The sequence below is a fragment of the Eumetopias jubatus genome, unplaced genomic scaffold (genome assembly GCF_037043125.1).
Source record: "Eumetopias jubatus isolate StellerSeaLion01/CBP00866 unplaced genomic scaffold, mEumJub1_p1.0 scaffold_7, whole genome shotgun sequence".
Lineage (NCBI taxonomy): Eukaryota > Metazoa > Chordata > Mammalia > Carnivora > Otariidae > Eumetopias > Eumetopias jubatus.
The window spans coordinates 135,083,833-135,109,812 of record NW_028274813.1 but is presented as its reverse complement, the minus strand read 5'-3'; the positions used below and the strand labels follow the sequence as shown (position 1 = coordinate 135,109,812).

Below are 25,980 nucleotides of genomic sequence, written 5' to 3'. Positions count from 1 at the left end.
AGAGGGTGTGAATCTCTTGCTCTTCCTGGCTCCGAAATGGGCAAGTCTGGCTTCTATACATAAAGCTGGCTGCTTTGACTGACATGTGGGTACGCAGCTGGATTCCCCACAATAGCAAGTCCCACTGATGTGTTTGTCCTCTAAATATTTGTGTTGCAGTTGTCCTGGAGAAAGATGATGGTAGCTTGCTCCAAGACAGTGGCCAGGGGATGGAGCAAAGTCGTGGGGGAGTCGAGGGATGTCGATAAAGATGTAGAAGCCCCGGCACATGGCAGCTCGGAGGTGAGGAGTGAGGGAGACAAGGATGCCAAGCACACTTCCTAGGCTGGCACTCAGACACTCGGGGAGAGCTTTGCAGATGGGGCCCACTCTCAGCAGCTGTGTGAGTGGCAGTTCCTGGGCCCCCCTTTCTTCCTCATCTCCCATGTCCCTTGTCCTGGGGCCGCTGGTCTGACCTTATCTGTCCTTCTGTCAAGGGAGGCTGCCTACCCACCTATGCAGCAGGTGGGTCTCAGAATTAGTGGGTCTCCAGGTTAAGGGAGCTGCAGGGCTGTGTGTGTGCATGCATGAGACAGAGAGAGAGGGAGGGAGGGAGAGAGAGAGAAGGGGCATCAGAGTATGCTTCCTCAAACACTTGCCAGTCCTCCTGCCTGGGACCCCACCACCACCTTCCCCCCATCCTGCAAGCCTCAACTCACATGTCACCTCACAAAGGCCTTCAGCCTGCCCCTCTCTGCCCTGTCACTGAGGTGGACACCGGGGGCATATTGCAGGGGCTCTGCAAACATCTCCACAGGAACGGGTGGGTGTGGAGGAAGATGTGGGCCCAGTGAGGGCAAGGCTGGTTCCTGCGTAGGGCTCAGGTTTTCCCCCGGTTTCTGCAGGAAAATGTGAGCTGATGAATTGTGTTTCGGTTTGTCCTTTCCGTTCTCCCAAGGTCATCATTTGAGTAAATCACTTCTGCCTGCCTGGTAAAGATTCGTAAAGGAAAGCCTATTGGTGTTTTTCTAAACCTTGAAGACATTTCGCACTCCCACGTGTTTTAGGTTCTGATATCTTTTTTTCTTAAGACCAGCCTTGAGAACTGACGTGAAAACAGAGGCACAGTTCATGAGTTTCTGGGTAATTCTCTGCCATGGGTGTACTGTTGCAGCAGATAACGTGTACAGAGGAGTAGTGACTTCAGATCTTGAGCATTAGAGTCATTCTTTACAAATGTACCTTTCTCTGGCTTTGTTCTTCATTTCATATAAAGACAAAATACATGTGATAGCATGACAGGCTTGGCATGGACCCTTATCAGGCGTGGCAAAGTCTGTCAGTTTTCCATCATTGAGCCACGCGACCTTGCAGCTGGCTCTAGAGCAGCGGCCTTGCTGCTCGGCCTCCGTTAGTAAGAAGGATATGTCCCATCAGCACTTCCATTGTCTGACATTCCTTGATAGGAAGGATGCGGCAGTTCTGGGACTTAAGGCTGGACGTTGATGGCGGAAGGGAGGGCTAAGGCACCCCAGTACAGCTCTGCAGAGGCGCTGCTGTGAAAATAATGAATGGCCTTGAGTTCTGACTGCAGAAGGTGAGGGATTCCTGCCCAAACCAGAAGATACGCTTCTTTGTGAGTTTGGGTATTTAGCTGTTGTGGTTTTCTAAAGCCAGAGTGACTGAGTCAGCTAACCTCCATGCCAGAGCTGCCCCCACCAAGCCACCCCTCCAACCACACTGGGAAGGCGTGAGCTCTGGGGCACAGAGGTAGACCAGAGCTAGGAAGACACCAACTGATGGCTCCTGTCTCAGCTGCTTTGTCTCCGGGGCCCCTTAGGAACCTAGCTCTCCAAACTCAGTCATGTCAAAAAGAATTTTTTTAATTCCACATCAGATGCTTAAGGTTGTGTCTTAACGACCCCGGCAGCCATGAATGACTGCTAGGAGGAGGAGCACCCAGCCAACAGCACTCTTGCAACCCCTGAACTTGCCTGGATTTGGAGGGCGAAAGTTTGTAATGCTGTACCCACAGTGAAGTTCCCTTACTGGAGGTTTCGGTAGCTGATGGATCCCTGGAGCCATGTGGTCCAGCCATGTCTTCAGGCTCCGTATAAGAATTTCCTCAGATGACCTCCTTGTCCACTTGTGTCCTTATTCATTCATCTAGCAAATATGGCACACACTCCGGTGCCAGGGACCGGGCAGGGCCCTGGGGCACAAAGACAAGCAACACAAACTTGGTCCCTCTGGGGACAGCTTGCAGGCTAGTGTAGAAGCCAACGTCCCCTTTTGTCTTTATGCGGCGGGAGGAAAGCTTCTTGTTTGATGTTTAAGGAATAATAGAAACACAAATGACTTCTCCCAAGTCCTGCAGATAAAATCAAAGAGAAATACAGTAATGTCATGGCTCCCCCAAATTCATCTGGATCCTGGAAACCTCAGGGTTTTTTGTCGACTTAAAGAAAAATGAGAAACACCCATGTAGGGACTGATATCAGACCGGAGTGCGCTGGCCTTGGAAGAATCTGGAGGACACCAAACAGCTTTTATTTATGGTGTTGAATGTTCTGTTGCCAGTGTTTGGGAGTTCTTTACTTAGTTCAGAGAGGTGTTTACAATGCCTGACTCCCAGTAGGTTCAATTAACAATTTATTGACTTTGTGTCTGTCGATGTCTATATTTTTAACAGAAGAATCGAAATACCTATTTCATGCAAAAATGCTTAAACAAATTTAGCTAAGAGGAGCAGAACGTTGAGAAATTCAATTTACGTTTCTTAGATAAATACGCGGCTATGTAAACATTTTCTAGTAAGGATCAGTGAGGGGTGATTTCACTCTTAAAAAGGTAGCTGTTGAAGACTATTCCAGCTAATGGGTGAATGATTCTTTCCTGTTGTGGTGCCTGGTATGGCGTCCCTGGGCTCTGTCATCATAGAGGAGATTAGGCAGGGGCTGAGGACCTGTTTCCCTCTCTTAGCTGGCATCCCTTTACATATCTTCTCGCTTCAGCTAGAATTTGGGGCAAATCTTCTTAATGAGGATAAGTAGCCTTTACAAAAATCTATTCATGCCAGGGAGAGAAGAGTCTTGACTACCGGGGTCTAGGGAGTAGGGATGGGGATGGAGGGGCTCACCTCTCTTGGGCTTGAGTATTGATCATGACCCTCTCTCCCACCTCTGCTCTCTCTACAAACATTTTCCCCGGGGAAAAGGATCAGCACACAAGGTCTGGAATGGAGGTAGTTAGTAAAACCAGTGAGAATTTGTATAAGCTCTGTCATTTGCCATGTCATTGCTCCCAGGAATCTGTGAATATTTAGCTACTAGTATGTCTTTCCCTAGGGAATGAGGGGCCAGAGAGAAACTTTGGTAACCAATGGGATAGGATGGAAATTCCTCCTGACTTTTGGATTTTGGAGGCCATCTGTTAAGGCAGGGTAAACTGAGACCTCAGACCGTCTCAAATAATCGCTATAATGTCAGTAAAATTCTAATGTCACGATGAACAAGTTAGCACCAAAGCATGTTGACATCAGCTCATCTCAAAATGAGCTGCATCAGAAGCACTCATAAATATGTAAACAGAGGAGTCAGGTGGGTTTAAAATTAGACCTGATCTTTTACACTAAGTTAAGGTATTTCTGGCCATGTAGGAGAAAATGAAGTCCATTCTGGCAAGAATGTTAGCCCTGGACAGAGGTCTCTCACTGCCAAGCAGGAGTGATGGGAAAGCCTGCTTGCTTCCTGCTTGCAGTCCCTTCCTGAGCACCTTCTCTGCTGGGCCCTGCATGGAGACACCCCCAGGCTTCCAACAGCGGGGAGCCACGCAGAAGAGGAGGGTTGGAAACCTGTCCCCCAAAGCAGTACAGGACTTTCTCAGGTTCCCAAATTTCCCGAGTTCACAGTTTATCTGTGGATTAAAACAGTGCTGGCTCAACCCCATGGAATGAGCAGCACGTTGCCTAGGCCAGGCCTGGCCACGGCCCCAGAAAGGCTGGGGTTTGTTGGATGGAGGGGGTGGGATTTTGGAGAAATTGGATCATATGCTAAATGGAATAACAGAACCAGGGTATTACTTCCTGGTGTTACATAATTCAACCAACAGAGTGAAGATCTGTTATTTTAAAAAAGAACCGTGTCATATCTTCGTCTGATAATATTTCTTTCCTCCAGAAGACAGCCCCATTCTCAGATTCCAGAACCACATTCTCAGTTCCTCAGATTGAACCAAACATTCAGACAGTTTTGATATTTTCCACATCTTATAAAGACAAAGCATTTTGGCTGCTTGCATTTTAATTTTCTCAAAGACCTAAAAATGGCTGGCAGATCAGAACGAATAAACAGTCTTCAGTACAAAGTCCTCAAACCCTCACACTTTTTTTGACTCAAGCTGTTACCATGTAGAAAAACCAATTCAATATTTTAAAAATATAAAGTATTTCAGATATGCAGAAAAGCATGAGGAATGTAACAAACACCTTTGAGCTCACAATTCAATATAAGCAATAAGACATGACCCATACGGTTGAAGGCCCCACTATTCCCTCCAGATGACTACTGTCCTGAATTTGATATCATTCCCATGTTGTCTGTTTTACTATGGACTTGTTTTACATGCTTCAGCTTTGTATAAATGGTATATATAATATATGTTATAATAATATATAACATAAAAGTATATAATGCATTCATCTGCAATTTGCTTTTTTTCTGCCTATAATCACAAGATTCATCTATGTGGATATATACAAGCACATCAAAAATCTGTATGATATTGTACATATACAATACATATATATATATATATATATCACAATTTACCTATCCATTACTAAATATTGCCAAATTGTTCTAAAAAGTTGTACCAATTTCAACACCCACTATCAATATATAAAAGTGTTCTTCTTACTTAATACCTTGACAAAGCTTGGTGTTATCATGATCAGACTAATTTTTGCAATAGAATAGGTGAAAGGATGACCTTGTTGAAGTTTTAGTTTGCATTTCTGATCACTAGTGAGCTTAGGTGTGTTTATTAGCCACTTAGTTGTCAACTTCTTTGAATAATCTCTTTATGGCTTTTGATTATTTTCTATTGGTAGGTTGTTTTTCTCATTACCTTATAGGAGTTCTTTATATGTTCTTAATACTAATCCCTTCTCGGTATTGTGCGAGTATTTTCCCTCACTGTACTTTGTACTTTCCCTCTTTGTACTTTGCTTAAGGTGAATTTTGGTGCATAGATGTTTTGAATTTTAATACAGTTAAATTTTATCAGTCTTTTACTTTTGGTTTGTCTGGAAGTAATAAATACTTCCCTACCTCAAGATGATAAAGATAAACCTTCAATGTTTTCACCCAAAAGTTCCATGTTTTGACTAGTTCAGCTCTTCCCCCTAGACCCTTCAGGGGGAAGGGTCTTCTGTCATCTATCAAGTGTTAGACTCTCTGCCATGTTCTGTTGATCTATTTGTCTATCTCTGGATGAAAACCATCGTTGGGTTTTGGCCATTTGGGGGCACAACTTTCATCTTTATCCTTTCCTTGAGTTTGCCTTGGCCTGGTACAGGCAACCAAATAAATGGCAGCCCAGTAAGCAGAGGGGAGAAATCAAGCCAGAGTTAGCCCTGGGTAAGACATAAGCTAAATAGTTAACTCCTAAATAAATTAATTCCTAAGAAATTACTGTATAGTAATGAATATAAAAAGCCCATATAATATAAAGCATTTTTTAACAACAACAACAACAACAACAACAAAAAGCAAAAGCATTAAAAAACTTTTCTGGGCTATTATAAAGCTCATTTGATAATGGAAACTAGAGACCATCCCCAGTCGATACCAGTGTTCTTACCTTTATTTTCTAAAATGGATGTAAACATAGTTTGCATACAGCTAGTCAGAGGGAGTTCTGTAAAATAGTGTTAAAACTTTACATGTGTTCCCTGGATCCCTCAGAGCATCCAAATTGAAGGTCCCTGAAGGTCTGTCCCTGAGAAACCCTGAGCATGCACCAATTCTGTCAGGCATGGGTCTTTATTTCATTCAAGGGAGACTTGATTTTCCTGAGAAACGTTCTCAGTGACACTGTTATAACCTCATGATCACTACTTGGTGTTCTGCAGTGTCTTCAGATTCAGACCCTCTTGTACGGGCCACAGAACAAGAGGACTCTGGCCACCCAGCAGACGGTGGACGTCCTGTCCAAGTGAGTTGGCCTCTGCTTGCACTGTTTCCTTTGCCATTCCGGATCTCAAAGGAAGTTGGTTCCGTAAGGTTCTGTGAACTTTCCGTGGGAAGTTTTACTAACTGACTTCCTGTAACTCATCACCTATACAGGACCAGTGGTTCCTTTGAAAACCCAGCTGTAAACTAGCTTCCCTTGCCCAGATACTAAGAAGAGATTAGCTCTTGAGTAATGTCAGAAACACACACTGGGATTCTCCCTCCTACAGGCCAGCACCTGCAGGTCACCTCCCCTGCGGGAAGGCAAGGGCGCAGTGCCCTAGCTTGGCCGGCTGGCCTGTCAGGATGGGGGGGGGGCCTGAGAGCCCCCTGACTTCACCTCGCAGGCTGACCCCAGGCCTTTCGCAGCCAGTGAGCAGAGAAGAGGCACACACTCTGCTGCAGAGATGCTACACCTCACAGAGCCTGTGGGCGGACTGCCAAGGAAAGATCATGGAAGCATGGAAGGCAAGGAGACAACCAGCAGGGAGCACTGTCTCAGAGCCCACCCCCTGAGCCGGGGCCCCTTCAGCCTTGAGCCAGCAAGGCCTCCAGCCCCAACCTCTCTGCTTGTGTTCTGCTCCCTGAGCCAGCCAAGGGCTGATGCTCTCAGCTCAGCGAGAATGGTCACAAGGAATTAGAAAGAGGGAGAAAAAAAGTCCTGGGCCGGGATTCTCTTCTCATTTACGTTCCCTCCCCAGGCTCCTTCGTGACCTGTAGCTCACAATTGTGAGGCTTCCCTTCACCGCAGCAAGGGCTGGGCTGGGGGCGGAAACCGTGCGGAGGTCTGAGGGGCACCACACTCACCCCACCTTCTGCTCCTTGGCAGGACCCCAGAGGTGGCTGTGAAGTCTAGGCAGGCCCCGAAAGCCAAACCAGCCTTCTACACCGGCGTGGCCCCGCACACTGTGCTGGGGAAGGCGCGGCCCAACGCGGCGGACTGAGCCCCCCCTCCCCCGCACCCCCAGAGAGAGCTTTAGTCATGCCTGGGCGCCAACACTGAGGGTCCCCTATCAACCTCTCCAACAAGAAGGTGGAATCCGACAGCCGGTCAAGGTTTGCTGTTTGCAGACTTCCTGTGGGCCACATTTGGACAGTGGATCCCCTCCAGGGTGATCTGGTGCTTCTACAAAGAATTTTTCTTTTTTTACCACCCAAGTGGTTTTTCTCGCCAACAAAAATTTTTACCCATCAGCACTGCTGGGGCTGCAAGGCTTCTCTTCAAAAGTTTACAACTTCCTGTGTGTGAATACAGTGGAGAGCCCCTGGCACAGATCTGGAGTCAGATTTGGAGCAATAAAATTCTGGAAAAAAGCCCTTTCTTATAGGAAGCTAATAGGAATTGAGAATAAAATGCTAATGAGGAAACTTGGGAGTGCTGGGGGTTGGTATGTGTTTTTAAAATGAAGCCTGCCTCAGAGTTGCTCCGAGCCTAGAGAGGGGCAGGAGAAGCTTCTCTTTACTCATGCAATCAGTCATTCACTGAATGTGGCTGAACACCCAGTGAGAGCTGGGGACACAACAGTAAACAAGACACACTGTCCCCCTCCCCTCAGAGCTTGCCACCCACCCAACATGGACGCTACGCTAAACATAATGGTGCAATTAGTTGGTAACAGAGGGAGAGACCCTGTAGAGCGAGTCAGGTAGTGAATGGTGGTAAAGGGGCCAGAGGTCAGGGGAGGCAGGGGTAAGGGAGTGAAGAGAGATGAGCAGGAGTGAGGCCGGCCTGGAGAGGCTGCAGGGGAGGACCGCTGACTCCTGTGGCCTCTACCCCGGGCAGGAGAAACATGGCTGCCCTCTGGAGCTTCTTTTTCTTTTTTTTTTTTTTTGAGTTGGCCCAGTCCTTGGCCCCCTGCTCTCCCAGCTTTCTCTGGGTTCAGCACGTGAGGTGGGGAGGGTGGGAGTGAGACGAGCGCTCGTGTCCCACAGGGCTCCTCAGTCTCCCGCGGGGGGAGGCCATCGCCACTCGAGAACGGAAAAGCAGAGTGGGAAGTTCTGAGCACCTCTCTTCGTGCTGTCAGCAATGAGAGCCGGGGCGAGATAAAGGTGGACAGAGTACACAGTGGCTGGGGATGGGCTGTGGGTGGCGCTGTTCCTTCTCCTTCCCACCCTCATCCCATGGACCGCGGTCCAACGAGGCTGGTGCTTAGATGGCAGCAGGATGCAGCACGGGCCCCCTTCCACCCCAGCACCCAGTGAGAAGCCCAAAGCCACTCTGGTTCCATTTGGGCAGGATGCCACCTCAAGAACTGATGGGGGAAATCAACCAAAAAGGCTCATGACGGGAGAGAGAGAGGCAGGGTCCCTGGCCCCCCTTGGAAGTTGTGAGCTGCCCACACGGGCCACCACCACTGGTACCCACTCACCCAGGTAGGCCTGTGGGGGGATGAAGGCACAAGACGTGGCCACTACTCACCAAGTGTTCCATCTAGTTGAAGATGTGGGTTTCAACATGGATGGTGGAATAAGCATTTTAAGTATACACCACACACTGGAGTCTGCCAGGGACTGAATGTGTACCTCCAAAATTCATGATGAAGCCCTAATCCCCAGTGTGAAAATACTAGGGGTGGGGCCTCTGGGAGGTGATGGATACATGAGTAGACCCCGTGAATGGGATTAATGCCCTGATCAAAGGAGACACGAGACGTGATTGCTCTTCACCACGTTAAGACACAAGACGACCGTCAGGCAACCAGAGAGCCCCAACCAGGCACCGAAACCACCAGCGCCTCGATCTTCGACTTCCGGCCTCCGGAACTGGGAGACATAAACGTCCCTTGTGTGAGCCTCCCAGTCTGCTCTGTTGTTGCCGCAGCCTGAGCAGACAGGAGTCCATGCCGGGCTTTTGGGGGAAAAAAAGTGAATTCTAATGTGACTTCTTCCTTTCTGCGTTTCTTGGAGGAGAAGGTCTTGGAATCACAGAAACTAAAACGCATTTTAAAAAATTTTGTCCCTACTCCAGGAAAGAATGAACTTAGGAATGTCCCACCCAAATGTCTCCCATCTATTACATGTGTTAACTTCAACACGAGAGGAAGAACATAGATATTCATGGTCTTTGTGGTAAAAAAGTTACACACAGGCAAGGGTATCTAATAACTCTTCTGTGTCTCCAACAACTGCAAGTTTTTCAAGCACCAAGAAACAGCCATGATTTACTAACCCCTCCAATTTGCACTTTAGTGAACCAGCCGTGTTGGCGTGCCTTGGGCTGTCCTGGTTTTAGCACTGAACGTCCCATGTCCCGGGAGACACCTCCATCCCAGGCAACGAGATGGCTGGTCACCCTGCAGCACTAGCCTTCCAGGCTGTGATGACCACAGTCTTACCACAAACTGTCCAGTCTGTGTTTGAATACAAGCCAGCTGGTTTTTGCTCTGTCCGCCATGCTTTCTAGTTGTGTGTGAACACCACCAAGTTCTAATTCAGGTAAGGAACCGGAACTTCTCGTACAGAGTCTCCCCAGTGATTCTGTGCCACCATTTAAAGAAAAAAAAAATGCATATAAACACATACAGGTTTTAATTAAATAGAAAGCACAAAAACACCTACTAGAAAACATTCATTTTCTCCAGGAACAAGGTGGGTTTTTTTTTCTTAGATTTTTATTTTTATACATTCTTGTGACATTTCCCTAGGTAGGGAACAGCTTAGAAAGATCAGCTTTTTCAATGATTCCATCCTAAATATACATTTGAAAGCACACAATATCAAAACCACCAGTGGGAGGGTGCAAAGCATTCTGTTAATACGGTTCTGTCCCACCCCCAAAGTTGATTTCTTTTGTCTCCAGAGCGACTGGTTTTAAAGGACCCGGAGCTGTGGGGTGATCTGCACAGTGTGGAGGGCCTGCCCTGCTCCTGGGTGATCCAGAGACTGAGCAACCAAAGATAACCGTGGGAGTCCATATCGGTGAATACTCTTGGCAGGCTACTCCTTGAAGATCCGTGTTCTAACATGGAAATATAAATTAAGACCTCAGATACTTATTTTCCAAACAGAGGTGGGTCACGATATTAGTAATCTGTTAGCACTCATTTACCAGATCACAAGGCAGGAGAGGGACATAAAACTAAGCCCGCTCGGACTCACAGAACAGACTCCCCATCCTCAGTCTGTCTTGCCATCAAACCGGTAGGCTGTCACCTTGACCAATAAATCACTTCTACAAACACCATCACCCACTACAGCTAACAGAAAATCAGCCCATCCTTGACTGTATCAGAAACGAGAAGTCTATGCAAAGCTGTCACCTCTGTACCAGTTTGTGACAGTTACTGGCTCATCTGGCCGACAATGCTTTAAATTTGGAAATCAACTTTGTCTACACCCGGATTCACAGTGTTTATAAGACAGATCACCCTGAAAGCTTTGCTGCATTTTTCCTTGGCTTATTAAGAAATTGCACTCTCCCTCAACTCTCTGCTGTGGCCATTTCTGGAGGCCGAGGAGATGGAGGTGTTGGGGGCTGGAGAGCCACTGTGTGACCCTGCCCCCCCATGCCATAACCACCACCCCCATCACCATAACCCACTTGAGGCTGATGTCACCTCGAATCGTTATTCTTCAGCTCGCTACCTGCGGCTCTAGATTCTGTGTTAGGCAAAATACAGTTTCAACTTTATGTGCAAGAAACTAGCTTGGATTAAAATAACGCTGTGCTGCTAGAGATAATATTTTTGCATGAGGCCCTACCTCTGAAGATGGAAGCCTTAAAAGCAATGCCCTCATGTAAAATTATACAAACCCAATAAAGCACCCTCGCTCTAGTGTCTTAAACTCGATGGTATGGATGTGAAGGTCAGCATCCTGTGGCCCAGGAGCGTAGGGCCTTTACCTTCTTCTGGGGGCCCCTCCTGGGTGCGTCAATGCTGGGCAGCCAGAGGGGAGCCCAGCTTCTTCCCCTAAAACATCTTCTTCTATTCAATATTAGTATTCACTCCCCTGAACGGAACACCCCAGCTGTAATCATTTCTGTTAAAAACACAAAAACTTCCTTGAGATTGGTGGTGGTTTTTTATCGCGAAGTCTCTGAGCTCAGAAAGACCTTGGCCCCTTTCGAGGTGGGTTGAAAGGGCTTCTTCGGGAGGCATCGTCCGCCCTGTGCTTCCGGGGGTCACTGCACGACCATCTGGGAAGCCAAGTTCTCATCCGAGCATCAACGTTCTCTTTATGGTCTTCGGGGTCTGCCTCCCACCAGGAAAATTAAATGTTTAGGTGCTAAGGGCTAAGGTGCAGAGAAGCTCGAGAATACTCTGATAGGAGCTGGCTACTCCAGAACTTGGGTTGTAACAAAAAAGAGTATTTAGACCGTGCGCTACCTGACCACCTAGTACTGCAAAAAAAATACTCGAAGCTAGTCCCAAGAATCATTTCCCCTACACACGCAGGACCGGTGCAGGGTTCTGGGACCTGTGCAAACATAGCAAATATATTAGGGACTTGAAATATCACCATCGGCTGAGGCTGTCCTCTCCATAAATAAAACAGTATATATATATATATTTTTTTAAAGCTCTGCACATAGAAAGCAATTCGTTCAGGTCTTAAAGTGAATTTAACTTTTTCCTAAAGAAAAAATCATTTAGAGCTTTATTTTTTTTTTTAAATGGAAGCAATCTGCTTCTTTCCTAGGATTTCTTTTCGAGAAGACTTAGAAAAACGTATACACTTTTCCTTTTCAGTGCTAGTTTATTATTTCATATTAGCACATGCAAATAAGATTGACTCGTAAATATATTACTTTTACCTTGTTACCATAAAGGCATCTGACCTTATGGATAGTTAATTATAATTTTAGGCAGATGTGAGACATTTCTGTGACCAGGAGCAAAACTGGTAGAAATTGTCTCTAGCAGTGGAGAGAAAACTCCAGGAAAAGGAACTTTGAAGACTAAAACAATAAAAAAATATTTCTGTCAAAGTTCCAACTCAAAAATAAAATTCCAACACCTTTAAAGGCGTGAATTAATTTGAAACCTTTACCGATTATAGAGTAAACTGACATCGCCTGGAGCGCTATTCGGAGAAAGAAAAAGGGGGCGTCTTAAGAGTGAGCTTCCCTCCTTCCAATTAGTAAAGGCCTGTGTGTGTGTCGCCATGTTACCAAGTAAGATACCACTGAAAACAAAATATTTATCAAAACCAGTGGCCCTCACTGCCCTCCTCCTGATTGTCTAGGTAGAGGAGGGCCACTTTCTTTTCATCCGAAATCACCGACCTTTGGTCTACCATCCTCTGTAGCTGCACCGTCTTGTCAAACTCAGTCTGCTCCCTGCCCTTTTCCCCGGGGACCTGGCGTCCGTCCCCAGCAGAGCCCTGCGAGCTCCCGCCGGCCACCCAGGCCTTCCCACTGCCCCCATCTCTCCAGGCACCCCGGTCAGGGGAGCCATGCGCAGCCGCTTCTGTCCCTGCGGGGAAGAAGACCGTGGTCTCTCGTGTCCAGCGAGGGGTCACCTCTACGTTGCTCACGTCCACCTGAAAGGGAAACGGAGTGTCTTGGGGCCCCAGCGCAACCCGCCTTAGCACTCTGCGACTGTCTGCTAACTCGCCTCGCTCAGGGGACCCACTGAGCCAGCAGGTGCAAGCGTTTCACACACGGGTCCCTGGAAGACAACCTGTTGTTCAAGAAGAACAAGAGGTTCTTCTTGCTGCGGGGACCCCGCCCAGTGCACCTGCTCATGCCCGATGCCTCTTCTGCCCCTGATGCATCTCCCACACTGGCCTCCAGAGGTGACGGGGAACCGGCCCTTTGGAAGGCGCCCTCTCCAGGATCGCCCTGCCCACTGTGTACCTACGAGCAGCCTGGCTCCCATCTGCCGAGCCCTCTCTGCGAGCACTGCTTTCTGAGTCCCTAAGTGCTCCGGGCAAGGGAATGATCTGCTCAGTGGCCAGATGCCTCAGAGACCCAATTTTGACCTTGCCTCGTGGATCTGCCATTCCCTGATCACCCTTCTGTCTGAAAGGGGGGCCGTGACCTGGATTTACTCATGGAACCCCCCTCAAGGGCTTACCTGAAGGAGCTTTACAGAAGTCTGGGGTACCCACAGACTCTGCAGTTTGAAAATAATCACCACCCCTCCCCGCCCTTAGAAATGGGGCCCTGAAAAATGACTTCCCTTTTAGCATGAGACTGTTTGGAGCCAAACACACTGTGTCTCTCCGTGTCTGTGGAAAGCTCTATGGGGCCGTGCTCTCCTGGGCCGCCCCACCCCCTGAAAGGCAGGGACGGATCCCTGGAGGAGGACTTCTTTGGCCCCTTGACTTTGATCAGGACCCAGGGTGAGGTGCCTCCCAGACCGGTGCGGGGGGCGGGGGGGGGGGAGCGGGGGCTGCCGAGCCGGCTGTCTGACTTGGGTCACCTTCCCCACTTACCTCTACCACCTCTGCCGTGGGTCCCTCGTGAGAGATGTGCTCAGTCCTCCAGATCCCAGTGGGGCCTAACTGAACGCGCCGGACAGACCGGCTTACATCCTCGAGCACGTGCGACTGGCCGAACCCCGTCGGGCTGGTGACTTCCACGGTGGCCGACACGGGCCCCTGGGACGTGGCCGGCTCGGTGCCGGGGGAGGCCCTGCCGGCGTCGTCCTCCTCACCGTAGGGGCAGTACAGCTCCTGGGTGGCCCAGCGCCTGAAGCGGAGGCCGGCAGCCGGGGCCTCCGCTGCGCTCTCCCCGTCTGGGCTCCTGGGGGCTGCCGGGCTGTGCCGCTTGGCCAAACTGTCTCGTACCACCGACTCCACGGCCTTCTCGATCTCCCCGGCTTCATCTCTGCTCAGCTCCTCCAGGTCTAACTGATTGGCATCCACGGTTTTCGAGAGGTTGACTTCGGCAACCAAGGTCACGGCCCTACCGCCGGAGGTGTGCACTTTCTTGACGTCGATGGACACGTTCTCGGGCCCGCCCTGCCCCTCTCTGGTGAGGGCCGACAGCTCTTCCTTCATGCGCTCTGGAAGGCTTTCTTCTAGCTGCCCGATCACCTCCACCAGCTGGTGTCGGGGCTCCTTGAAGGCCCCCTTGATGGACGTGTGGAACTCGGGTGGTATTTTAATCTCCTTTTCGATGACTGTGGGTTCGGCATGAAATTCACCGCTCCTGGCTTGTTCTTGCCAGTGGGTACGACCCACGTCTTCCTCCAGCGGAGCTTCTAAGACATCCGGTGGCCTCACAACCGTCTCTTCCGACCCATCATCCCTCTTTATTTTTCTCCGAGTCCCTGGCAGAATCTCATCTTGCCAAGAGTACCTGATGGTGGATTCTTCCTCAATGTGGATCTGCCCATACACCGAGACGTCATCTCTGTCCTGCCCCCCGGGGTGCTCATCCGGCGTCGACACAAAATAACTCTGTTCTCCTTCTGAGTCGCCTGCCTCCGTGACTTCCTCGACGTGGCTTACGTTCTCTTGGGGCCACTTGGTCTCCTTAGGCCGACTACCTGAGAACGTGGTATCTGCTCCTCCATAACCTTCTCCCTCGTCAACAAGCCCCTTGGAGCCTGGAGACACATCGTCCACCTCCTCTACTTTGAACGGGGTAGAAAACTCCTCTGCCTTCTCACCACTGATGTAGCTCATGGGTTCCTCGATGATCTCCACGTTGACGACCCTTGCCCTCCCCTCTCTTCCTTTCAGACCAAGGTTGATTATGTCTCCTATCATCCGCTCGGCCGACTTTCCCTTCAGGTTCACCTCCTTCACGTCCTTGCTCAGAAGGTAGTCCAGGCCAGCTTCGTCCGAAACATCGACCTCCTCCGTCAGTCTCGACTCCACGACTATCTCGGTCTTTGTTTGCCTGTCGCCGGCAAGCTCTTTCCTGTCCACGTAAGTGACCTTTGTGTCTGGAAAAGCATCAGCAGATGCCTCTGCATCCGGAGACTGGGTGAACTGCTTCAGGATACTGGACACGATGTTTTCCGCTATGGTTTCGGTCGTGGACTCGCCCCTCGGCGAGCTGGCAGTGTCGCCGGGGCCCAGCCTAAACCGGGCCTCCCGGGTTTCCACGCCTCTCCCAGTGCCATCCCGGGCGTGCTCCTGGGGGGGCGTCTGGCAAGCTTCCGGGGCCGCCTGTGGCGCGCTCTCCCGGGAGACTTCTAGACTGATCGGCACCTCTCTCTCTCTCACGCTTTTCTCCTGCGCCGACTCCTTCCCTCTCCCCTGTTCCCTCAGTTGCTGGCTTTCTCTCTTTCTTGCTTCTTTATCTAACTTCGTCAGCTCTTCCCACCTTAGGTTTCTCTCCTCGGAAGCCTTCTCTTTGGAATCAAACATTTTCTCCTCCCGCTTTGTCTGGACGGTTCCTGGCCTGTTTCTGTCTTGCTCCCTCGTGGCATGAGCTTCTGTCTTCTTTCCCACAATGACGGTCCTCTCACTTGACCAAGTGCTTCTGGAAGCGCCTGCCGGCCCATTGTCCCGCTGCTCTTGGTAGGACTTCTGGGCCACAGCAGACTCTCGGGCCTCACGAGTGGAGGCGTCCTTTGTACTTGCGGTTCTTGGCCTCTCGGGGAAAGTCTGCGCTAGAGCTTCAGGGTCTCTTAAAAGACTGTGCGCTGGAGAGAAAGTTCTGAAGTTGGTTTGACTCTTGGCAGTTTTCTCACGCCTGTCAGCAGTTTCTTCGTAAGTTGTTTCCTGCCGGGTGGTGGTGCGGGAAGAATATTCTGAGCCTCGGAAGCCTCTTCCGGCAGCACCTGCCGCGGCGGGCTGGGCCGGCAGGTGCGGGTGCCACGCCAGGCTGTGGCTGAAGCTGGCCGCGGGTGCTTTCTGCCTGGCAAACAGATTCCTTTCATTTTCCCTCTGTAACACCGAGCTGGCGTAGCGATAGGACGCGCTCCCGAGCTCTGCGGAAAAGGACAGGCATCGTTACCTTCTTTCTTCTTAAAAGCATCACCACAGGTCAAATCCCATCGGTCATCATAAAAGCGTACTATGACGGCAGAAGGGCCATTGTAAAAATGAGAGATTTTCAATCCCCAAATCATTTCTTTTGGTAGTTTAAAAAGTCCTGTTACAATAAAATAGAGCATGACACGCGCTTCGAGCCAATACCTTTCTCCACTTACTGATCTTAACAAACATCGACCGCGTGATCACAGAGCATGGTACACATATCAGAGAAGTCAGGGCTGGGGGCGCCTGGGTGGCCCACTCACTAACCATCTGCCTTCAGCTCAGGTCATGATCCCGGGGTCCTGGGATCGAGCCCCGCATCGGGCTCCCTGCTCGGCGGGAAGCCTGCTTCTCCCTCTCCCACTCCCCCTGCTTGTGTTCCCTCTGTCAAATAAGTCAATAAAATCTTTAAAAAAAAAAAAAAGAGAGAGAGGTCAGGGGTGCCCATTTCCGGGGCTGAAATTTTACAATATCCTGATAGTTTGGAAACATTCATCTCTACTTTGTTGACCTAAGTTTCTTTAACACATTTCAGCGGAGAAGAGCTTTATAATTACAAAGTACAGGATTACTAAACACCAATGCACTGTCCCTCCACCATTTCATGGGCTCTTATTCGCCACTGGTTTCCATGTTGGGCCAACAAGTTCTGCAGAATTTAACTTTTTCTAAAGCTCCCTGACTTCATCTATTTTTACACTTCAATATTTACAAACTTCTCATTTGACAAGGAGCCAGAGCAGGAAGCCAACCAGGCACCAACCCTATGGTCTGTTTTAATATCATGATCCTGGGCGTGGGAGGCAGTCCACTGGGCTTCCTGCTTGGCTCGGGATCGTCCACCGAGGGTGCTACCTTGGGCGTGTCCAAACTCCACCACGAGGGCACCTGCTCTTAGGAATGGCCTCTGGTGGTTAGAAGGTGGTCAGGAGCACCATCCTCCCGGAGAGCGCCCCCTGGTGCCTGCCACACCCCATCGGGGGAGTGGGGTAAAGCCTACTCCCCCAGCTTGGTCTCCCTGTCACCGCAGCCAAAGCCAGGCGCCCCTTTGGGACAGATCCCAGGACATAGGAGAGAGACGAGGCCAGGACATTTTCTACGAAGATTCCTCTTTTCAGATCAACATACTACTCCCTAAACAGAGAGGCCCCAGAAGATGAACACCCAGGGAAAAGTGCAGGAACCATCTGGTTTTTAATTAAGGTCCACCGAGAAATACGAAAGATGACAGACTGGTTTCAGGATCTATCACCTTGTGAGCAAGTGGCCAGCATTACTCTAGACAATATCACAAAAGAAACGTAAGTGTCTTCATAAGCACTGATAAATTCACTATCTAGGAACACATCTGTACATTTATTCAGTGAACAGTCAATAGGCACGTATATCGTACAGGACACAGAATGATCTGGAAGCTCAAAGCCTCATAAAAGAGTTCCCAACCCGTCCTCTTTTGTCTTAAGATTTTATTTGACAGAGAGAGACACAGCAAGAGAGGGAACAGAAGCAGGGGGAGTGGGAGAGGGAGAGGCAGGCTTCCCGCAGAGCAGGGAGCCCGATGCGGGGCTCGATCCCAGGACCCTGGGATCACAACCTGAGCTGAAGGTAGACGCTTAACAACTGAGCCACCCAGGCGCCCCTTCCTCTTTCTCCTAATGCTACTTGCTTTTAGCATAATCCGTAATTGCCAAACTAAATTTAGTTTACAAATACTGTCTCTCTATCCTTTAAGAAGCTTGACAAAACAATCAGTGAATGAAACAAGTTAACAGGCTCCCAGGAGCCCTCTTGCTGAGCTCTTCCGAGGCTCCACGATCAAAGCTGTCAGTGATCCCTTAAGCCCTGGCCCCTAACCATTGGTTCCCCTCCAAGTCTGGCCCCAGCCCTTTTCTCCTCTCTCCCTTCTAAGTGAAGACTCATGTACCCTCAAGTAAAAAAAATGTAGCTAAGTAAACCTTGAAATCGGGTGAATGATATCTTTGGCTTTTTTCAACCTTACTCTCAAGATCAGAAAGCAAACTTGTCAAGATGCCATCTATGACCAAACCCGAACCAGTCACGGATACCTACAACCAAAACTGTGGTTCTGCACCCAGTGACCTTTCAAAGCTGGGACGTGCCTAAGAGGGATGCAATTTTTGGAAAAATAAAAATGGACAGTGTTTTGTTTTGTTTGAATCTGCCATCTCTCCAGATGAGCTGTTAACCAAATATTCTCCTGATAGAAGTACCAAATACACGCATTCCCAATGTGCCATGATTTCAAATATGGTAACACTCAAAGAGACTGAAACTCTGCTGAGTGAGTCACAGCCTGAGCGTACTGTACGTAATTCAGTCTGCCCTTCCTCAGCCAGAAAGCCCTTTAAGTTCTACAGGACTTTAAAAGCTTTTTTTTTTTCTCTTTCTAAAGTTATCCTACAGGTTCTTAGGGTCCTTCTAATGAATGCTAACGTGTTCTGTCGGTTCTGCAGCTATAGGGAATATGAGCTTTATTCCACAGCTTTTGGCCTCAATCAAGACAGACCTTAGGGCACCCAGGGACACCTGCACCACACGCATCAACATGAGCTGTCCAGGCCAACCCGGGGTAATACGAACGGTATAACTGTTCCCACCTCTGCCCCTCACGGGGGAGCAAGTTCCAGAATGTTGACTCCCTGCTCCACAAAGTAATACCGCCCCATACTTGTGCTAAAGCTGCAAGTTTTCGGTCTGTAAAAGGCGTTCCCTCCACAGGGGGTGATACACGAGTGCCCGTCCAGGCTCCTCGCCCTTCACGCTTCCCGCCTCTGCAGCAGCACCTTCTCCTCCCTCCTCACACTGGCCAGATGAATAAATGAGTTTACTAAGCACTTTTCCATGCATTCCCATGTACATTCTTATTTAAACCATGACCCATTAAATAAAATCTATTTGGTACTTAAGAGAGGGATGAATGACACTCACCTGAAAAAAAATTATATCTAACCCCAATTCTTCCAGACAAATGATGCTTTACTATTTAGCCATGGAATGAACCTGCTCAGATGGAAGACATCTTAAAATTAAATAATTAGCTTTTCTTCTATTTACCTTGTGGCACGTTTTCAAGGCGCTCAGTCAAGACCAATACTTCTGGATTACTCTCTCCTTCCAGTAAGGCTCTGTAAAAATAATTGAAACAAACAGACAAACAAAACCTCATCAGGAAACAGAAGAGTGAGAAATGCTGCTGTAAGCCACAGTATGTACTATTTGGTTGGTGACCACACTGTCACAGTGTCCCGTGTTTTAGGACCCGTGTCTGAAGATACTGCACCACCAGGATGCAAAGCCCGCTCGGTGGGCCTGGCTGGATAGAGCGATGAACCTAATGAGCGGCGAAGGCTTCAGAAGTTTTGGAGAGGCAAGCCCTTCCAAACCCAGGACAAAGAGGAGGAGCTAGAACCGGGTGTGGGCCCAGGAGGGGAGGTCAGGGGTCTGGCTTGTCTGGGAAGCGGGGAGGGGCCCATGCATGGCAGGTCACCCCGGGCCAGAGGGCCCCAGAGCGAATACAACCCCCACTGGGGTTGTCCTGGAGTCACAGGCTGGGGGCTGACTAGGAGCAGGGCAGGGACTGCCATGTGTTAGTAAGTAAGGCGGCCAGATGGCATGTGTGTTTTCATGCTGGGTTCCCTGGGGACGTCTTAGAGCTAAAGGGAAGGAGAGAGAATGGAAGGCAGGCGGGCAGGCAGATGAGAATGAATAGCTGCAGACCGCCCCCCTCCTTCCACCAGCACCACCCCAGGGGTCTCAGGGCAACCAGAGAAGCATCCCATTATCTCCTTTAATAAAACAGCAAAGAGCACTTGGGTGGCTGATCCGTTCGGCCACGTCTAGAAGTCTAAAACTGCAGACTCATCATTAAGCGGTCATTCACGGGCACAACTCGGAGCCCCAAGGACAGAGCGGAGGGGCAGGCTTTGGCCCCGAAGGTCGGCACCGGAGGCCAGTCACTCGGAGAGACCCCCTAGGAGGCCGGCTGCTATGGGAACAACAGTTGTTTGGTCGCTAGAGCAGAGTGGGAAGTCGTCACTACCTTCGGTTCCAAGGAATACACTGTGCATGGCAAAGGGCAACCAGAAGCAGGGCCCACTTGGAAATAGCGATATTACCCCGGAGAGCTGGGCACGGAGTCAGGGGAGCGACGCCAGATGCGGGGAGGGACTCAGCGGTCTGGGCAAACCGGCGCTGAGCTCTATTCCCTCTGCTTCAGATGCAGCGAACCCCGTGAAGGCGAGAACCCCACGGGCAGGCGGGGCGGGGGGGACAGCCAGGGAGCGCCCCTTCTGCGGCAGGAAGCAAAGACAATGGCCAGTGGGACTCCACTCGGAAGCAGAGGCTGAGGTGCACGCGTGTGAACGCTTAGGAAGACGAGGGGCCGGGGTCCAGAGCCTTCCACTCGGGGCAGAAGCCAGGAAACAGGACACCAAACCGTTAATCCCACATCCTCATGACCAAGCGTTTTAGGTTCCAGGAACACAAATAGCTTCCATCACCGAGAAAATTCTGCGGTCTGTATATAATAAGAGGGAGGGTCAGGGTAGCAGTCGGACACTGGGGGTGTGTGCCCCAGGATGACAGCTCGCCGAGGAGGGGGCAAGCCACAGCGTCCAGGGCGGGGCTTGGTGAGAAGGCCAAGTTCCACTTCAGATCTTCCCTAGGGCCGCTCAGCAGTGGGCAGACCCCGGGGACCACGGGGCCTCCGCCTCGAGCCGCCCCAGCCAGGACAGAAAGTGCTCGTGAGGAGTCCGGGTCAGCGGAGAGCTCAGTGACAGGGCAGCACAGGGGGGCTGGGGGAAACAGCTTCCCTCGCCTCTCAAAGACGAAAGCTTTAGTTCCTCTCTCAGGGCAAATCCTAACCACCATCCAAGTTTGACTGAGTTCAGGCCCCTGAGTAGGATGCGCTGGTTACCTAGGAGTGGGCGCCCATGCCCCCGCGAGGGCGTGTGTGTGGTCACGTGCTGGTCACCAGGCCTGGCTAAGACTGGGCACAAAGCAATGGCTCGGACCCTCCCCTCCGCTACGCCAGGAAGCCCTTGTAGCAACCCCCACACAGGGCCAACGGTAAGCATCCCCAGCTCTGGGGTTAGAGGACTGAGTGCAGGGACAGCGTCTTGGCCAAAGGCACACAGCTCCCTCCCCATCAGGGAGAGTCCACTGGAACCCAGGCCGCCTGGGCACCCGGCCCCACGAGCTGCTCAGACCTCCCTGCCAGGCCCAAGACAACAGCACTGCGTACAAACTTTCAAAAGAACAAATCCTGCCCAGAGACACCCCCTCCCTGAACGTATTAATGCAGGGCATATTCGACATCTTTTGGTGACTTCCATCAAAAGCCCCCTACAGGGCTCTCCCAGAGCATACGAAGCTCCTCCTGGGGAGGAACTCAGTCCCCCTCTGCAGGGTTGGCTCCTGGGAGGCAGGGGCGTGGGTCACCTCCCCCTCCCCTCGCCCCCCAGCACCCGGCACAGTCGAGGCACCGGTCATTTAATTCCCGCCTTAATTAGCGGGATTAGTGTCACCTCTCGTGACACAGGTGGCGTCCTGCGCCCCACCAGCACAGCTCACAGGACTAAGGGGATGAGCACAAACAGAATCACTCTGGAGATGCCAGAAAGTTCCTCAAAAGCACCAAAGGGCACATTTTTAAGGAACAGACTCATGCAACTTTAAAGAAAAGGGTAGAGCGTTCTCTGGTTATTTTGAGAGCGCTGGAGGAGAACGGCCTCCAAGCCGTGGTGACTGTGTGAAATGCCAACCCCCTGAATCATGAGCTATTAGTGAACATTTTATACAGCCCCACAGATTGGTGGCCTCTTAAGCAGGAAAATAAGCAAACATGTGCGGGAAAACCAAGTCCCTGGCCTCATTAAGGAGTCTGAGATCAATCCATAGCTCGTAAGTGAGCTATAATGTGGCCTCTGGCCAGGCTCCAGGCCCTAAAAGACGTCACTGGTCATCCGAGCAGGGCCCAGGGTGGGCTGGGGCTCTCTGTCCAGGATAGATTATCCTAATGGAATTTCAGGGCATGTCCGCTGTAATGCCACCCTGGGGGCACAAGGCACGCCCATGTCCCCGATACACGTGGACAAGAGTGAGGGAAGAGGGACAGTCGGAAGATGCTTCCAGAAGGGATGCCAGTGGAGCCGGCCGGGATGGCTCACAAAGTGCTTCCTGGCTAAACACAGGTGGGGAGTGGTGGGAGGAAAGGGGAGGGAGCTGGCAGAAGGAGCCTCAGAAGGGCCTCCTGGCCTCCAAGCTCCAGAGAGGGTGGGGGACAGCCTGCCGCCCTGACTGGAGGGGTCGAGCGGCTGGGTGCAGTAAGGGAAGCAGGGAGAGACGACGAGCAGCACCATCCGAATTGGGAAGGCCCTGCCCCACACCTCAGGCGGCGTACGGAAGGTAATACTGAGGCCGTGCTGCTCCGGGTCATTCCTTCTGCGCTCAGCTCTAAATCACTTATCAAAGCCTATCCATCTGTTCTAGAGACTGGGGGAAAAAAAAAAATCAAATGATTGACAGATAGACCAAGATTACTAATAAAACAGAGATAAGAAGCCCTGGGAGTGGTTGATGGAGAAACTTCCCGAGTCAGGTTGCCTGGATTCAAATCCTGGGCCTGCCGCTTCCTAGTTCTGTGACCTTGGGCAAGCCACTCAAATCCTCTGTCACTCAGTTTCCCCATTGCTGAAATAGGCAGGATTCACAGGTGTGTGGTGGTAGCTACCTGGAAAGTTCTCACAACAACGGCTGTCACAGAACAGGGGCTCAATCCATGGTCACAATCATCATGATCATCATCATCTACTGACCCGAGAAGAAAGCTGATTTTCAGTTGACTGAAACAGTCCCAAGAGGGGAAGAGAGGCGGATAACCTAAAATCCTGGCGGACAGAGAGCAACCCGTTTCTGCAGTGATGTGGGGAAGGCTGGGAAACAAATGTATGGTTACCCCCCTCAGCCTCCTCCCCTTGAAACTACAAGATTTTATTAATTTCAAGTATTTCACCTAATAACCAGCTGAGTTTCCGTGTTAAAACACGGTTGTTAAGTAAACAGGAGCAAAACAAAAATACATTTTGTTTTAGCAAAACAAAATGTATTTCTCCAAGCGCTGGGGAAATTCCAAAGAACTGTTTTCCTTTGAACAGGTGCATGAAAAGGGGTAGGTGGGCCTAACACAATAATGCAGCGACCAGAAATACCATCATGACGGTCAAATTGCCATTGGCAGGAGTTATCTCTATTGCTTTATGAGCAGTCCGGATCCAGAGATGGAATATTTATTTCCTCCAGTTGAAACGTGCGGTTTCTGCTCCCAGCCAGCATAAGAGGAAACAGGAAGCTCGCACGCCCCCGCTGTACAGACATACAAAGACCGTGTTCTGACGTTGTTGTTTCCAACCTAACCTTTAAAAAGAAGGACTTTGCCTGAAAGAGCCCAGGCCGCAAATCTTTGCATTACATTTTCTTATCTGGCCAGCCAAGACTCCCTTCAGTACTTTTCTTTTGAAAACTGGTCTGGCTCTGCTTTCCATTTCTTCAGGTGACATTTAGAACAACTGTTATATATTTCAGCCCCAAAGTATTTTTTTAAAAAAAGGCCTCTTTTTTCAATTTTGAGGGAGAATGCATCATCTGTCCCCCAGATCAGAAAGCCAGGATGGGCCTCTTGCGCACACGGTTTTCAGAGCCCACGGTTTTGTGGGTTTGGGGCTCGGTTTATTCCTGGGTTTTTGCATTTTTTTTGTTTCAGATCTGAATTTTTTTTTTTTTCCCATTACATTTTCTAACACCTTACTCCTGATGACTGGGGTCTGTTCTCTTTCTTTGGGGGGGGGGGCAGGGGCAGGGGCTGGAGGAGAGGAGACTATTTATGTTCTAGCCAGGCTTCTGCAAATTCCCAACCTGCAGCTTTGGGGGCAGATCTTCAGGTGGGAAGGGTTTGGGGCGGGTTCGGGATGGCGCCCCTGCCCCAGTTTTCACCATATTCAGATTAGGGACCAGGTGTGAATGAGCAGCTGCCTCATAGGGAGGGCTGGCCTCTGGTGGTCTGGTCTGCAGAGCACGTGATGAACGGCAAGGTCCACTTAGGTAAAAAACCAAACCAGATGATGAAAGAAAGTCCCATAGGCAGGTCACTGCCAATGAATAGGGTCAGATAACGACGGTTCAGAGGAGGGACCGACAGCTTCCAGCCCAGGTTGGCAGGAGAGATTTTCCAGGGGTTCCATCCAGGAGCCTCCCAATCCGCGCCCAGCGCTCCTCCCTGCCGGGCTCCGGCTCTTGGTCAGCCTTCGCAGAGGCCGCCTTGGCTACCCCCGTGTCAGCTCCTCCCCGCCTGAATCTCCAAGGACTGCAGGGACCTCCCGAGGCCTCCCTGCACCCAGTCCTCCTGCGAGCAGGCCGCCAGCCCCCTCCTCCCCACCCCCCACTGCCAGTGGAAGTCCGCCTCAGCTGCCCCTTTCCCAGGCCCCTGCTCATCCACCTTGCACTCTCCTTTTTCCCCTTGTTTCCCGATCTGACTCATCCACCTGGAGCTCCTTCCCGAGTCCTTCCTGCCAGTCCGCTTCCTGCCGCCTACTTGCCCACCCCGCCAAGGCCAACTTAAATCTCACCTCTTTGGAAAATCTCTCCTGCCAACCTGGGCTGGAAGCTCTCGGTCCCTCCTCTGAACCGTCTTTATCTGACCCTATTCGTTGGCAGTGACCTGCCTATGGGACTTTCTTTCATCATCTGGTTTGGCTTTTTACCTAAGTGGACTGGTCCCTCCCCACGTGCCACCCCCACTCCCCATCTCCTGCATGTCTGTTCAAATCTCCACCATCCTTCAAGACCCCGATCAATCTCGCCTCCCTCCTGAAGCGTTCCCAAATTCTCACAACTCCCTTCTCCTCCCCAGAAACCCTGCCCTTGTGTGTCTTATGAGGCATTTCTTGTTTCCAACAGTGCGGGGGGCGACTTAGGTCCACGCAGCCTGGTCCACAGCACATGACCCTCAACACCAAGCCACACTTAGCTGTAGGTTTGTGCGCCCCCCTGCCTGCCAACGTCTCTGGAGCAGCCTGAGCGCACGGGCCCCACTCACAAAACATGGCCTCACATCTGTTGGTCTTGTGCATCCATCACACACAGCCCTCCATGCCTCCAGGCCAGGCCCCCACACCCAAGCTTGCCTGGCATTACCACAGATACCACGCGAGCTCAGTCCTCAGGTCCTCACCCAGACTGGCCCCTTGGCCTGGAAGCCCTTCCCACGTGATCTTCTAGAAGCCGGAGCTGCAGGCCTCATCCATCATCCCTGCCCCTGCAGCACCCTGCACACCACTCAGGCTGCCCATCATTCACCCGCCTCTGGGCCACGGTGAGACCAGCTTGGTGCCTTTGGGATGCTCCCGGGATGCTCTGTAGACAGTGGCGTGCACCCTGAATCACCTGGGATCTTGTTGCAGGGCCGGCCTTGACCAGAAGGTCTGGAATGGGCCCGAGGTTCTGCATTTCCCACAGGCTTGAGACGCCCAGCGATGCCAAAGCCGTCAGTCTGTGGGCCCCTGGAGCGGTGAGGCCCTGCACCCGTGGTTCTCTATCCTGGCCGCACCTGACCATCCTCCTTGGAGCTGCAAAAGCACCATGCCTGGGCTCATCCTGTGCCAAGCTGATTGGAACATCCAGGAATGGGCCCAGGGGCCGATGCTTTATCAGGTTCTCCAGGTGACCCCCAGGTACTGATGAGGCTGAGAACCACACGCTGTCCTGTCAGAGCATCTCCCCTCTCCCTGCTCGCCAGCCAGTGTAAACACTCCCACTCCAGGAATAGCCTCGTGACTACGTACGGGCTGGACGCGCCCCTCCAGCCCCACGT

The 25,980-nt window shown here is 50.9% G+C and overlaps 2 protein-coding genes across 3 annotated transcripts in view; one reads left to right on the top strand and one right to left on the bottom strand.

The window, feature by feature from the left end:
- Window positions 1-7,708, top strand: part of TTC23 (tetratricopeptide repeat domain 23) — a 74,637-nt gene extending 66,929 nt beyond the window's left edge. The window contains exons 9-11 of one of the 2 annotated variants that reach the window (XM_088024961.1): window positions 160-282; window positions 6,113-6,195; window positions 7,042-7,708. In XM_088024961.1, coding sequence (XP_087881087.1) covers window positions 160-282; window positions 6,113-6,195; window positions 7,042-7,156 — 321 coding nt within the window. In that variant the 3' untranslated portion in view covers window positions 7,157-7,708. The remainder of the gene's footprint in view (window positions 1-159; window positions 283-6,112; window positions 6,196-7,041) is intronic. The other variant, XM_028122843.2, reaches the window with a different exon arrangement.
- A 2,030-nt stretch (window positions 7,709-9,738) lies between these two features.
- Window positions 9,739-25,980, bottom strand: part of SYNM (synemin) — a 28,455-nt gene continuing 12,213 nt past the window's right edge. The window contains exons 3-5 of the mRNA XM_028122822.2: window positions 19,170-19,240; window positions 13,593-16,045; window positions 9,739-12,695 (exon numbers count right to left, since the gene is read on the bottom strand). Of these exons, the coding sequence (XP_027978623.2) occupies window positions 12,357-12,695; window positions 13,593-16,045; window positions 19,170-19,240 (2,863 nt within the window). The 3' untranslated portion in view covers window positions 9,739-12,356. The remainder of the gene's footprint in view (window positions 12,696-13,592; window positions 16,046-19,169; window positions 19,241-25,980) is intronic.